This window comes from Vicugna pacos, chromosome 16 (genome assembly GCF_048564905.1).
Source record: "Vicugna pacos chromosome 16, VicPac4, whole genome shotgun sequence".
NCBI classification, from domain to species: domain Eukaryota; kingdom Metazoa; phylum Chordata; class Mammalia; order Artiodactyla; family Camelidae; genus Vicugna; species Vicugna pacos.
Genome location: NC_133002.1, coordinates 6676945 through 6691044, shown reverse-complemented (window position 1 = coordinate 6691044; position 14100 = coordinate 6676945). Strand labels below are relative to the sequence as shown.

At 47.5% G+C, this 14100-nt stretch overlaps 1 protein-coding gene across 2 annotated transcripts in view; it reads right to left on the bottom strand.

The window, feature by feature from the left end:
• Positions 1-2624: 2624 nt before the first annotated feature.
• The window catches only part of TRPV3 (transient receptor potential cation channel subfamily V member 3), a 32322-nt gene continuing 20846 nt past the window's right edge, over positions 2625-14100 (bottom strand). Inside the window, exons 12-18 of one of the 2 annotated variants that reach the window (XM_072940327.1) lie at positions 13033-13106; positions 10920-11085; positions 9480-9546; positions 7924-8198; positions 6778-6890; positions 5504-5583; positions 2625-5266 (exon numbers count right to left, since the gene is read on the bottom strand). In XM_072940327.1, the coding sequence (XP_072796428.1) occupies positions 5169-5266; positions 5504-5583; positions 6778-6890; positions 7924-8198; positions 9480-9546; positions 10920-11085; positions 13033-13106 (873 nt within the window). In that variant the 3' untranslated portion in view covers positions 2625-5168. The remainder of the gene's footprint in view (positions 5267-5503; positions 5584-6777; positions 6891-7923; positions 8199-9479; positions 9547-10919; positions 11086-13032; positions 13107-14100) is intronic. The other variant, XM_072940328.1, reaches the window with a different exon arrangement.

The following is a 14100-nucleotide window of genomic DNA, read 5'->3' as shown; positions in this document are numbered from 1 at the left end:
TTCTGTAGTAAAACTCCAATTTATCAGTCAGTTCTTGTATATAACCAGTTTTACCGGGCTTCCTTCTCCAACTGTGCGTATTCCTTCCTTTGTGTTCTATGTCCAAGTTCAGTTTTCCTGGGTCGATTTTTTCCAGACGTATTTTTTGGCAAAAATACTTTATTCTTCCATCAAAATTTAGTTAACAAAATTTACAATGTGCAACTTAGACCACTGTAGTTTCAGATTTTATACTGATTATTTCTATCAAGTCTAATTCTCTCTGACTCTATATAGTCTTTAGAATTTCTAAATAGATGTGATTTTTAAAAAAAATCTACAACACATTGCTGTGTGAGTTTAGCCACTTTGTTTTATTTTATTTTGATTATTTCAGTCTAAAGACTCAGTTTTCTCATTTATAAAATGGGGATAATCATGATAATAGCGCCCCTCTCATGAGATGATTGTGAGGATTAAGTGAGCTAATACGTATAAGTACGTACCACAGTGCCTAGCACGGAATAATAAATTATTCAAGTTCAAATTCCTCACACAAAAGGCCCTTTATGAACTGTGCCTCCCTTCCTCACAAGCTCTCTAGACTCATCTGCCTTCAAGTCCTCTCTGTGGAGTCGGTGTCACGTTGTTTTATTTCTATATGTCTTCACACAGACTGTCCCTTCCACCTAGAATTTTCTTCCTTCTCTACCCTTCCTCCCCTACCTTACCCCTACTCAGACCTTACCCTAGCTAATTCCTGTTTTTTCGCAAAATGCAACTCAACCCTCATTTCATCTGTAAAGCCTTTCTTGGCTTGCCCCTTGGCCCCTCTCTTGTCCATCCCATCTTGAGGGTATGACCAGTGTCTTTTTCAGTATCTGCAATCTAATTAGTTCCTGATAAAGTTCAGCTGAATAAATGAGTGTGCTCAGCCATTCCTCCTCTATGGAAATGCTTCATATTCTACCAATGTCCCTGCCTTCTCTTTGCCTTTTTTCCTTCTTTCCCAGTCACTTCCTGAGCATCCCCATCACTCCCAGGTGGAATTCACTCCATTTCACACTCTTCAGACTGTTACTATGTCCCAAATGATGGTGAGCGGAAAAATACACCGTTTTAAGCCAGCAACCCTATAGAAAAAGCAACAACAACAACAAAGGAAATGTTCACATTCAGTAATCTCCCTGTGTGAAACCTTTTAGTCATTTCCCCTAACCCTTGGTATGAAACCTCCAAGCCTCCCTACAGCTGGGCAAGTCCTGTGTGCCTGGCCTCCGCCCACCTCTCCAGCCCCTGTTCCCAGCGATCTGGCCACACAGACTTCTCCATCCTCAAATGCACCGAGCTCCCTGCTACCTCGGGGTCTTTGCCGATGTGTTTCCCTCTTATTTAAACTCTGTCCTACCTCACACTACCCTTTATCTGGATGACGTGTAATCTTAAATGTGACCCAGGCTACGCTAAACCCCCCTGTTATACAAGCTCATTGATGTGACTGGCCTAGCACTTAGCAGAACACTTCAGAGAACCTGGATCCTTGGCCCAGGAAAAAGCACTGTGACCTTTACCTGGCATTCCGTCTCTCTCCAAGTCTCAATTTCCCCACCTATTAAGTGGAGATATAATAATCATCAAACCACCTATAAAATCATATAGTAAGATAACCAATATGAATGAAAGAGCTTTATAAATAGGGAACTATACAATCTCAAAGGCTGAAAAAATTGCAAAATACCTTTTGGAAGGTAATTTTTCACAATATCAAAAGCCATAAAACTGTTCATCCTCATTGACCTGGGCATCCCACTCCCAGAGTATATCCTGTGACAGGAGTTTCTACCCTTTTCCTATCAGTCCATCCAGAATGTTTCCATGGATGGAACATCCCTAGCTTATAGGCTGAAGCCTGTGTGAGCTAGGATGCAGACTGTGTACCATTTCCATTTCTTTGCCACTCAAGGAGACACATCCCAGGGAAGGATGTTATTCTGGGAATCGTTTGGATTAGGTAAATAACTGACCAAATATCGCATATCACTTAGTAATAAGTTGTTTGCCAGTTCTGCAACCCCTCAAGACACCTCAGCATCTTGGCATTCAAGATGAGGACTGCCATCCTTTTGAAATAACTCAAAAGAATGAAAAAGTGTATATACCTGTATGTTGGGCAGTAGTGGCAGTAATAAATCAGCTCTTTCATATCCATTCTCTTATTGCCCTTCTTTAAGGTCCTGTGAGGTAGACAGGAGGGATTTATACTTCCTGTCTCCAGGTGGAGCCATGGTTCACATCCATGCAAAGTAATTTAAGAACCAACAAGCGTGATGGAAGGACTCCCTGCTTGGGGTCACGTGACTTGAACCTGTAACATTTTCAGGCTGTGATTTGTGACTTCAAATCTCTGGGTGTCCTTTGACTCAAATTGCTTCCAGAGTTATTCAGTGGTTCAAATAGGGTACTGGGAATGATGCACTTTAAGATTTAAACAGTGCACAAAGGTGGCATGCCTTAGTGTGCTGACTCTGTCCCTGAGCTGGGACCGATAATAATGCTTTAGGTCCAAAGAGTGGCCTTCCCTTTATCCACACATGTTAAGCAACACCCTAAAATTTCTGGTCAGTCTTCACAGTGGCACATCTAATGCAAGGACACAACACGATCATAACAAGGCAAAATAAATATTTATTAGAAGTCATGAAAGCATGTTTTTATGACATGCTTTAGTGCTATAGTTTTTATGACATGCTTTAGGCACTATAGTGCTCCTGTTCCATTTATGACTTGTTTTTTGAACATAGAATTTCACACACACTTAAATTAAGAACAAGTATTTAAATTAGAATTTGCACAGATCAGGCACATTTGATGAGAACAAGGGGACAAGTCTGTGTTTGGGACTAAGATGACAGTAAAAACATGTAAGTCAATGCAGAAATCGAGTGTGGCTTACAGGCCCAGATGACTGCCCACCGACCTGGGCCCCGCCCAGAGCAAAAGGACATAGTTCACCAGGCCTTGAGGAAGGAAAGGAAGATCAGTAACACTGGGCTCTCGGGCAGGAGCCCCTCTAACAGCTTAATGACTTCACAGTACAGCCTCAAACTCCTTCTCCCACAGCCCAGGGAAGAAGGTAAGCACCATTTTTATTCCAAACAGATATACCAACATAATGTCTAGAATAATAGAGTCTTCCTGAGGCAAAGTTTAGCTAAAGGGAAGGTCCCAGCCAAAACTGTTATCTGAGTAGGGGAGATTCCATCCCTGGAACATGCCTTCCCCTTAAATTACTGCTGCATGAATCATTCAAGATGTCCTGATACACCTGTGAATTCACTGTAGCGTGGCGTGTGTGTGCACACACTTGAATTTTAAACCCATCGTAACGATCATAGGGACAATGTATACTGTCAGCACGAGTTATCTGAGCAAAAAGCCCTAGCCCCCTGACATACGCCAACCACAAAGGCAGACTCAAACTTACTGAATAACTGTCCTGAAAAAAAAAACCATTCAGGGGGACGTCTGTGGTCCAGAATCAGAACCTCTGGCTTCAACAGCTCTGATACAACCTCCTGCGTAACTCAGACAAGTCCACTTTCCTTCCAGGGCTTTAGTCTCCAGGTGTAAATAAGAGAGCCGGTCCTTTGAAGCCAATGCCCTTTGACTCCTTGCTTCCCTTGGCAAACCTATCCAGGCTGAGACCATCCAGGCTGAAAGCCTTTGGGGGAGGCCACTATTAGGAAGACTATCCCAGTACAGAAAATGGTCCTGCCAACAAATTCGATCCAGATCCACAGACAGCAGTTCTTCATGTGTAAGAAGACAAAGACCCCGTTACTGATCTCTGTCTGTCTAACCTACCAGCTTTTGTTCAGGTGGGAAATGGAAAGCCATATGGCTTTATCCATTCATATCTGAATCAGAACAGTTCTGAATTCCCAGCTCCATGGTGCCCTGGCTCCAAACAGCTGCCCTTCAAACCAGGGACACCTGTTCAAGATAAATTCAGGTAAGTAACTCCAGATGCAGGATGCTGATTTCCAGGCTGAAAGGACCTTCAAGTTCATCCAGTTGTGATCTTTCACAACATCCCAGTAAGTGCTCAACCAGCTGCTTCAGCTTTTTCATACGCCTTTTCCTCTGCTTCAAAATTCACAGTTAACAAAAATAGTTACTACCAGAGTATTTCAGGTATTTTGTTAAATTCTTCCAATGAGAAATACTGATGTACAGGAGTAACCTCTGAGATTCAAGACCACGTAAACAGAGCAGCTGCCATTTCTGTTTCAGATAAAGCCACAATCCCAGCTTGGAAGCACGCACTGTGGCAGGGCTGGGACAAGGCAAAGAGCCAAGATCTTTCACCCAGATCGCAGGCCCTGCCTGCTGTGTCTCATGTGGGCTTCTATGTGCATAAAGAAAAGCTTTTTGCCCTTGTTCTGGCCACCCCAAGGCCAAGTATATAATACTTACACCCAGCCCCAAATCCCAAAATCTACTTCTCAGATTTTAATAATCACATACTTCATCTGAAGTAATTTTCATGCAAAACTGAAATGATCTTTCTCTATTGAAAAGAAAAGCCCTGTGTTAATTATTCTACTAAAAACACCTCTCAGTGTGAGACAGTTTGAACCTTGAGTACCAAGGCTACTCATTTCAAGGTTGTATTCCTGCTCCCTGAAGGTTCCAGAAACTCATTCCCGTCTGGCCCCTGGGGTGGGATTGAGAGTCCCTTAAATCCAGGATACCCAGTCATAGTAGGGGAGATGGTGGAATGTGTGCACTGGGGTGGGAGCTGTCACGATGTTGGCAGGAAGACTCCTCTCCCTGCTCCTCCGATCCCCACCCTTTCCCTGCCAACCTTCTCTCCGAGCCACATTGATCTGAAGCTGGGGAACACAGGGACTTCACTCAGAATTCGGGATTCCCAGGACTCCAGGGTCAGGACTGCCGGCCGTGCGTGTATACAAGCTCTTTGTTGAGTGACAAAATCCAGGCTGTTTCCCACTCAGGCAAACTGACAGCTGCCCCCGGGTTCAGCCACTTGCTCAGCATGAGGGTGCTTTCCTTGTCTCTGTTAGCAGAACCAGGCTCCATCACCCTGCAAAGCCCTCAGCACCGAGTCCATGACCCAGCCTGCAGCATCAGACAGCCCACTCGCACACGAGCTCCGGGTTCTGCTTCTACACTGACGTTTCCGGAAATTCATCGATTTCACCAAATGCATTGAGGGTAGTTTTGCTGTTGCTCCTGGAAGAATCTTGGAGTTTGTTGAAATCTGCTTGAAAAAAAAATCCCCACCATTTTACAAATACAGCACTGTGCAAGGTGTGCTTCCAGATCTCAGTCCACCACCTGATTTTTAGAAATTATTCCAGATAGGTTATAAAATGATAGTGCTGGAAGGGATTAATTCAGCCCTCCCACTTTATAGATGGGGGAAATCAGGGCCCTCCAACTTGGTCTGCCCGGGATCAGATGGTCAGACAGGAGTGGGCATCACTGACAGCAGCGGTACCTGTCTGTCTCCCAGGCCCCGGATCTTCGTTGAGGAAGGAGACGTGAGTTTTCCATTCAGTCCACTTCACCTCGTTGATCCTGTGGGTGTAATAATCATTCTCACCACTCCCTAACTGCATCGCATTAAATGCAAACAAATAGCACAGAGTTTGAGGTGTCCTCGACAGCTCCCCTTCTGTCCATTCCAGGGATCGGGAGCACTCCTGCCTGCACCTCCCCCTCAACCACAGTCACATCAGCATTGTTAGGGCTTGAAACCTGCCCATGTCCCCACTTTCCCAGTCCTCCAGGATCAGTCTCCTCCTAGGGTGTGGGACCCAGAAGCTCAGAGTATGAAGGGGACATCTTCAGCCAGCAGTGGCTGTGCCTGACGGATGGGGGAGACAGTCCACGGGGAAGGAGGGGAGGGTGGAAGGGAAGGAGGAAGGGAGGGTGGGAGTAAGAAAAGAAGAAAGGAAGGAAGGGAGGGAGGGAGGAAGGAAGAAAAGATGGGTGGGAGGGAGGGAGATGCTGGCCCAGGTGGAGAAGATGTGAGGGCGTGAAGTCCAGCTACGGTGAAGGCTGCACTAAGAGAAGGTGGTTACAGTTCAAACCCCAAAAGAGTGGGCGGTGTCTAAGGTGTTAGACTGTAACTGGAGATGATGGTTTGGCTGCAGTTCACACTCAGAGAACATGTCTAGAGCGAGGGTGTGGAAATTAGAGAGATTTGTTAGGGTAACAATTATAGTGAAAATGATGGTTCCTGGGGTGGGGACTGGGGGTGGAATTTCAGTCAGAGAAGTAGGTTAAGGCACAGTTATACGCCAAGAAGACAGACCGCAGGGTCAGGCAGTCGGATGGGGGTAGGAAGAGGTAGAGCCATCAGAAAAGCTGGCCATGGCACGTACAAGTGCTTTTTAAATATCAAAAAGCTTAACATCTGCCAAAAGCAACTGTCTCGCTTTCCATTTGCCAGTGACAAAGTGCGCCCGTGGTCCCCTGGGTCACAAAGAGTGTCAGGCTGGCAGATCTCTTCTAAGCCAGACACTGGGCAGGGAGAGGCTGTGGAGGAACCTCCAAAAAGTCAAGAGTCTCCTCCCTTTTCCTTCAGAAACTCAGGAAGCCTGTCCCAGGTCCAGGGACCCCAGAAGAGCAGATTCTGTCTTCTGAGGAGGCAGAACAGCCCTGTGATTTGGCAAGCAATTGGCAGCCCCATTTGTCTAACATCCACCAGCTCATCTTTCTTCACCCACCCAAGGAGCACCAAGCAAAGGGCCCTTCTCCCTCCTTTACCGCAAACACAGTCGGAAATCTTCCTCAGCCACTTTACACAGCTCTCCCATCTGGAATCTGCTCCTCAGCCATTCTGGTAACATTTTCTCAAACTCCAAGATGGTCCTGGCTCTCTGGGGACATAAACGAGCCTAAGCACATCACTGAGGAACCAGCCCAGGAGCACGGCGACCCGTGAGTGTGGATGGGCCCACGTGCACACAGACACGTACACACACACACACCACCACAAGCCCGCTCCACCCGCACTGAATGCTGAATGCCTAGGCCCTGAGGATCTAACCTACAGAATTCAAAAATGAAAAGCCAGTGAGTTTGGGGAAGGTGTTCAAATTGTTGTGAACATCGCATAAACAATGTTTCTGGAAGTCTGGAGCTTCCTAACTAAAAACATTAGGATCCTGGGATCCCGTGGTGAAGGGAGGTTCAGACATCATGCAGTCCTATCCCCATCTAAGGCTTGGAATCCCCTCCGCAATTTTCCTGGCAAAAATTTGTCCAAACTCTCCTAAATGTTACCAACAATCCAATTAAGAAGGCCCTAATAATTAGTAACTTCCTTGTGTCAAATCCAAGCGTTTCTCCCTGTCTCTGCCTCCTGAGGCCACAGAAAGAGCTGCTCCCTCTTTCACACGTAGCTCTGCAGATACCTGAAGGAACTCTCACCTTCTTCAACCCAGTTCCCACACCATTTCTTGTGAGGCATGATTGCGAGTCCTCTCCCAAGCCAGGTCAGTACCTCTGGACCACCCTGAGGGTTAGTGTTCTTAGCGTGTAAGGCCCACAGCATATGAGGAGTGTTGCAGTCAGGATGGAGGAGAGCAGAACTGTCACCTCCACTGTCCTGTACCTTATACTCCTCTTAATGCAACCTAAGGTCACACTTCAGCATCCATATATCACACCGCTGACTCTGAGCAGAGCACACCCATAAGCCTGAGTTCCTCTCATGCATACTGTTGTCCAGCAATACTTCCTAAACCCTGTACTCTGGGAACTTAGTTTCCTCAAACCCAGCCAAGCACAGGGAGCTTATGCAGATTCCCAGGCCCCACCCCCTATTCACCGGTGCAGATGGTTGTCAGTACCATAAGCTGAACTGAGTCCCCCTGCAGGCCCCAGTAGAGGGGTCTCTGCCAAGCTCACCTGTAGGCGCCAGATGCGCTCACTCTCCTTGGAGACGTCCTCCACGGTCTCTCCCATCAGGGCAATGAGCATGTTGAGGAGGAGGACGAAGGTGAGGATGACGTAGGTGATGAGCAGGAACAGGAAGAGGATGGGGTACTTGGAGTTCTGCTGGATGTTCAGGTCGCCCAAGCCTATGGTGAGCTTGAAGAGTTCCAGCACCGCATCGCTGAAGCTGCCATATGAGCTGCAGTCCTCATGGTCCTTGGGACACTTCTCGATCAGTGATGCCAGAGCTGGGAGGACATAACAGAGTGTTCTCTGAAGCCTCTCCGTCTGGTTACTTACCCTAGAAGCTCATGCATACCTCCACGTGCACACATGACCACACACACATGCTGCAGGCCTGCTGCCTCCTTTTCTCTGACCGCTTAAATTCCTTCTCCAGCCTCAGCTCCTCCAGAAGCTTCATCAGGCTGGTGCCCAGCCTTGACCTCCTGCAGAAAGTCCTTCCTGCCTAACCGAGCCCAGACTCTCCTCTCCTTCCTCCATCCCTCCATTCAGCCCTTGATCCCTCGCAGGCTTGCTGAGTTGTTACTTATAATCTATGCGTGTCCCTGGCTCCCCCCAGGCCAGGCTTTGTGCTCCTGACTTCCTGTAGCCTGGGTTGTCTCCCCCAAGACTGGGAGGTCCTGAGTCTCTTCCGAACACTTTGCAGCGAGACCCCCGGTCAAGGCCTGGGGCTCACTCTTCTCTTCTTTGCAACACACTACAGCTCCTTGCTGAATGAATGGACAGATGAATGAATGAATGAATGAATGAATGAATGAATGAATGAATGACTGGTCAAATTAATGAGTGAGGAAATAGATGGATGACTAAACAAGCAAGTGAAGGAGCAAATAAATAAGCAAACTGTGACGCAGAAGAGGTACCCGACAGACAGGAATGCCAGCAGTGACGGGGAAAAAAAACTGGCATGGGAAAATAAAACCGTATCTCCTTATGCAGAGGTTAGAAATAAAATCAGGTGGCTGTTCCCTCTGTTGCAAGTGGAGAGGTTTTTGAGAGGGGTTACCCATCCCTGGTTCTCAGCAGACCAGAGGCTCTCACAGATATATTGGCAGCAAATGGTGACAGTAACGTGATGTGGAGGACCAAAGGAGGTTACCTCCATGCACTACTCCATTCCTACTTTTCAAAGGCCATCAATCCAATTTCTGCGAACTTTAGTTTCCCCATCTGTAAAATGGGAACAAAAACACCTGCCAAACCTAACTGAGGCTGCGAGGGCCACAGAAGATGAGGGATGTGAAGGTGGGAGGCAGACCACACAGTGTGGATGGATAAAAGCAAGTGGTCCAGTTCCTGGAGTCTCTAAGCCTCAGTTCCCTTACAGCAGGGATGGTAATGATTCCCTGTTTGGTCAAGATGTCAAGAGAAGTAAAGAGAACACGGTAAGTGTTCCACTGGTGCCGCCATCATTGTTGCTGTGGCTCCTGTGTGCTCTGTCATTCTGACATTCGTCTAAAGCGCTTTACAAATGCAGGGACTACTATTATTTATAAATCAATTACCTACTCCAAATCCAAGTAAGAACACGATATATACAAACAAGAACTTCAGGACATCGTGCAAAATGACCTACAAAGAAAGAAACAATTCAGGGGTCAGGTTTAGGCACAGATTCACTACACACTGAGCTCTGATTGCTTCCCGCCCTCACCCCAGGTTCCCCCACAACCAGGCCCTCGAGCAGGCTGCTCTCCCATCCCCCTTGCCAGACCCTCCTCATGCTCCACAGCTCAGCTCTGAGCCCACCTCCTCCGGAAAGACCTCTTCTGTTCCTGCCCCCTGCCCTCCTCCCTCCTAGAACACAGCCCGTCTGGGTCCCTGCTGATGCAGGCTACGTGAGCACCTTTCCTCAGAGAATCTCACATCTGGAATTCTCACACCTCCTGGGGGCCGTGCTGTGGTGGAGCGACTCATACCCGCTCACAAGAGCTGACTCTCACATTCTCATGAATGTTCTGAGCCGGTTGTTAACCAAAGCCATTACTAAGAGTTAAATTCTGTAAACAGAATAATAAATACTTCTAGAAACAAAGATAATAAATATTCAAAACTCATCACCTCCTGGTGACTTTACTTCATTTTAAAATTCTCTAGGCTTTTAAGGTTATTTACATCTATCGTTGCCACGTGGTGGAAACACTGTATAATGCTGTGCGACTGGGCGTCCCTTCCCAGTTCTGTATTCAGTGATGTCATGTTGGCAGCTGGAAATCAGCCATCAGGTGGAAATATTTACACCATGGAAATCGCAAATGCTACTGATCAGATATTGTTGATTGTGTAGATCTACACTTCAGACAGCGATGGACAAAGCATTAAGGCAAATGCAACAGTATGTGTCCTGTCTGCGGCTGTCACATTGTGAAGAGCACATAAACATTAATGAAATATTCTTCTCCAAAACTAGTATCCAATTTAGCAAATAAGTGGCACAACATCATGGACAAACAAGTGCAGTTCCAACATAAGCCTTCGTTGTTTCACCTTCATCTTATTCCTTAAAGCAAAGGCAAATATCAAGCAACATTTAGGTTGGCCCAACACTCACTTGCCAATTGCAACTGTAGGTTGGGAACAGATACAAGACTGCAACCAAAATCAACAAATTATTCGGTGAGACTCAACTAGCCATGTGGAATTTACAAGAAAAAGCACTGTATTTTTTATTATTATTTGTAATTTGTGTGCTACACATTCTTTATATGGTAAAATTTATAATAAACGTATCTACATATATAATATAGAGAATACATATATATTTTCCTCCCCGAGAGAGCCTGATCAAAGGCAAAGGGAGGCCATGGCATTTGGGAGAAAAATCAGTGGCCTGTCCCTTGGGTGGGCTTCTTTGCTTTGCCAGACCTCAGTTTTCCCATCTGAAAAATGGGCCTTCTCTGAGGGCCCTCCCTGCCCATCTCTGATACCCGGCAGCCCCAACACACCTTCTGGATCATGACGCTGTACATGCCCATGGACTGGAATCCCCGCGTGTAGTAGAGCATGTTCGCCCAGCCCAGGGCCATGGCCAGCACGAGGCAGGCGAGGTACTCTTTGTAGGCAAACAAGTACAAGAAGACAGACAGTATCACAAGCACAGCTTGGATAAAACTGTTCAGGAGACACAGGAGACAAGGGCCTTACTTACTTCTCCTCAGCAGCAGGGCAGAGATATCCAAATCCCCCAACATCTCTGAAACCCTGAACGGTTACCCTGGTGACTGGTGCTAAAGAGACGGACAAGGCTGCCCCAGATCTGCCTGACCACATCTAAAATCCGGCCTTGCAGACTGCACCATCAGATGCAAGTCGGGGCCAGAGGTGGGCTGCTTGCTGTTGACAAGGACTTTTTAAAGATACAGATCTCCAGGGCCTGGGAGATTCTGGTTCAGGGGGCCCGGGGTGCACCCCAGGAGTCTGTATGTATTTTAAATCACCTGCGTGATTTCTGACTCCCACCTAGATTGGAGGAACCTCTGGGGTAGACTGAGGATGCGGTGAAACTGCATTTTTAACTTAAGTGACAAATGCTGACAATGTCTATACTCAAAAGCCAATCATAACAAAAGTCCCCCCAGTCTGCTCTTAAAAATCTTTTTAAAAACTACAATATATGCCCTATAATAGATACACTAAAAGGAGCGTGGCTGTACAACAATGTCAATGTACTTAACAATAATGAACTATACAGTTAAACATGGTTAAGATGGTTTAACATCTGTGTTACAGCTATTATACCAGAATTTAAAATTTTTAAAGTACAATATATACCAAACACACAAGATCAAAATCTATTCCTAAACAGTGTATACACCACCAGTTACGCAGACAGCTGGATGGAAACCCTCTCTCGCGGATACCATAAGGCAGTCTCCACGATTATAAAATATCTAACTAGGTTCGGTTAGGAGACAGGCAACCTTGATTTTCTTGCGCAGTGAAAAGCACAAGTTTGGCGATGGAGCACTGGGGGCTGAAGTGAGGAGGGGATGTTTACACCTTCCCCTGCACTAACAAAACGACTAAGGCATAGAAGAGCAGGACAAGGCATTGGTGCCTTTTGTCTGCGCTAAAGCCAGTGGCTGACAAACAGATTTTCCTCTGGAATCGTCATACTTTCTCAAAGGTGACAGACTTCCATGCGGCTTGCATCGTGGGCAGCGCTGAACCTGGCCTATCCATTCACGGCTGTCTCATGGCGCCCCACCTGCCCACCGGGATGGAGAACTTGGTTCATGCTCCTGGAAGGCAGGTACATTCTTAACAGAACACCTATTAATAGGTATCTGGAAACACCAGGCCAAGATTCAAGGTCCTGTGAACCCAGCCTCCCGAATACTCAGAAGAGGGACTTTGCAGGGGAGGGGGGGGGTCTTCCGGAGCCACAGAGCCCAACATCCTTCATCGAAAACTGCTTATTCTGTTCCATTCACATCCTGCAATACTGAATCAGCCGCCTTTCATTTAGAGACAGGGGTCACATGAGCCTCTGATGTCGCTGCACGTGACCTCATTCGGAAAGGCGGCTGAGCTGGGCGTTGTGGGTCGGGCCCACGGGAGTCCACCCTGCGGCAGCCTGGGCTGAAGATGACAGAAGCTCCACGTGACTGTGAGTGACTCACTTCCCTGCTCTGAGCCTCGGTTTTCATGGCTACAGAGGAGACTCGCTGATTTCTCAAGTACCTCCCAGCCCTGATCTGCCTGGGTCCGAGACAGCAACCAGGAGAAACTGGCCTAGAATGTCCCTTCATAAAAACGTACACAGGATGGCTAAACACCTCCCCACCTTCTCTGTGCTGCCTGCCGCCTGGCAGGGTACAGTCAGCCATCCCTACAGCCGACGGTGGGCACTGCCCTACCGTTTTCTGGTCCTTTCCGTGGGCATCTATGTGCCTCCCTTACCAGAAGGGAGGGAGGAGGTCCCTGGCCATGTGGCTACGGCAGAATGACAGGGACAGAGTGACATGGTAGGGTGGCTTTGCAGAGGAACACAGCAGCCATCATACTAGACTTTAGCCCTGCCTGTGAGGCAGTGACCAAGGGGACAAACCTACTTACAAGACAAAGTGAAACCAGGCGTCCGAGAGGATGGACTGAAGATCTGAGGGTCTCAGCAGGAAGATGGCGATGCCCTGAGGCCAGAAAGAAAAGAAAAGCTGAATCAGCCTCCTTTCATTCAGAGACAAGGGAAGAAAAAAGCTGCCCCCTCTTCATGCCCCTTGCTGGAGCATCTGGGAAAGGGGGCGTTCCCCCGGGACTGGACTCAGGGAGCAGGGAGCATGTGAAGGCCCAGCCAGAGCCCAGGTGAGGGATGCGGAAGGGGACTTGTGCCTGGGGTCAGAGGCAACCCCAGGGGAAAAGTGGGTGCTCCCCCCAATCTTCTTACATCTCTCACTCTCACCCCAGAACCCGCAAAGCAGCACAACCACACGGTGAGCAGCCGTTCCCTACACACGGCCTTTGTTCATGCTGTTCCCCACACCTGCCCTGTAATACCTTCTCCCCAGTGTCCCCATGCCAACGCACCCCCACACCAGAGTAAGTGCCCTCTCTACCTTCAAGCCTTCCCTACTTCTCCCTGCCCCCAGGTAAAAGTCATCTCTGTTCTGAGCCCTGGTCTGAGCCCAACGTTGGGCCCTTTTTGAGGTCTATCTTAAAGTCTAGATATTTCTGTCCATCTGAAATCCCCTACCAGAGCATGAGCTCAAAGAAGGCAGACTCACTCCATCTCGGGCCCCACATATAGAAGGTCTTCAGAATATACCAGCTCATTCATCGGCTGGGTAGATGAATGGATCAATTGACAATCAGATGGAAAGATGGTTGGATGAAGGATGGAAGGACAGTGGGTAAGGATGAGTCGGGGTTTGAATGGATGAATGAGCAGCTGGATCAATGAGAGAGGGCAGGTGACTGGGTAGATGGATGGATAGATGATGGATGGATGGAGGGACGGGTAGATGGGTCACTGAGTGGCTGGGAGCGTAGATAAATGGCACTTAATTGCACAGACGGATGGAGGGATGGATAGACACAGTAGGTAGGATAAGCCTGCTTATTTATTTATTTCCATTTTGTAACTAAATGTAAATCTAAAGGTTAAAAAGGAAATGCCTCCCCGAAGTC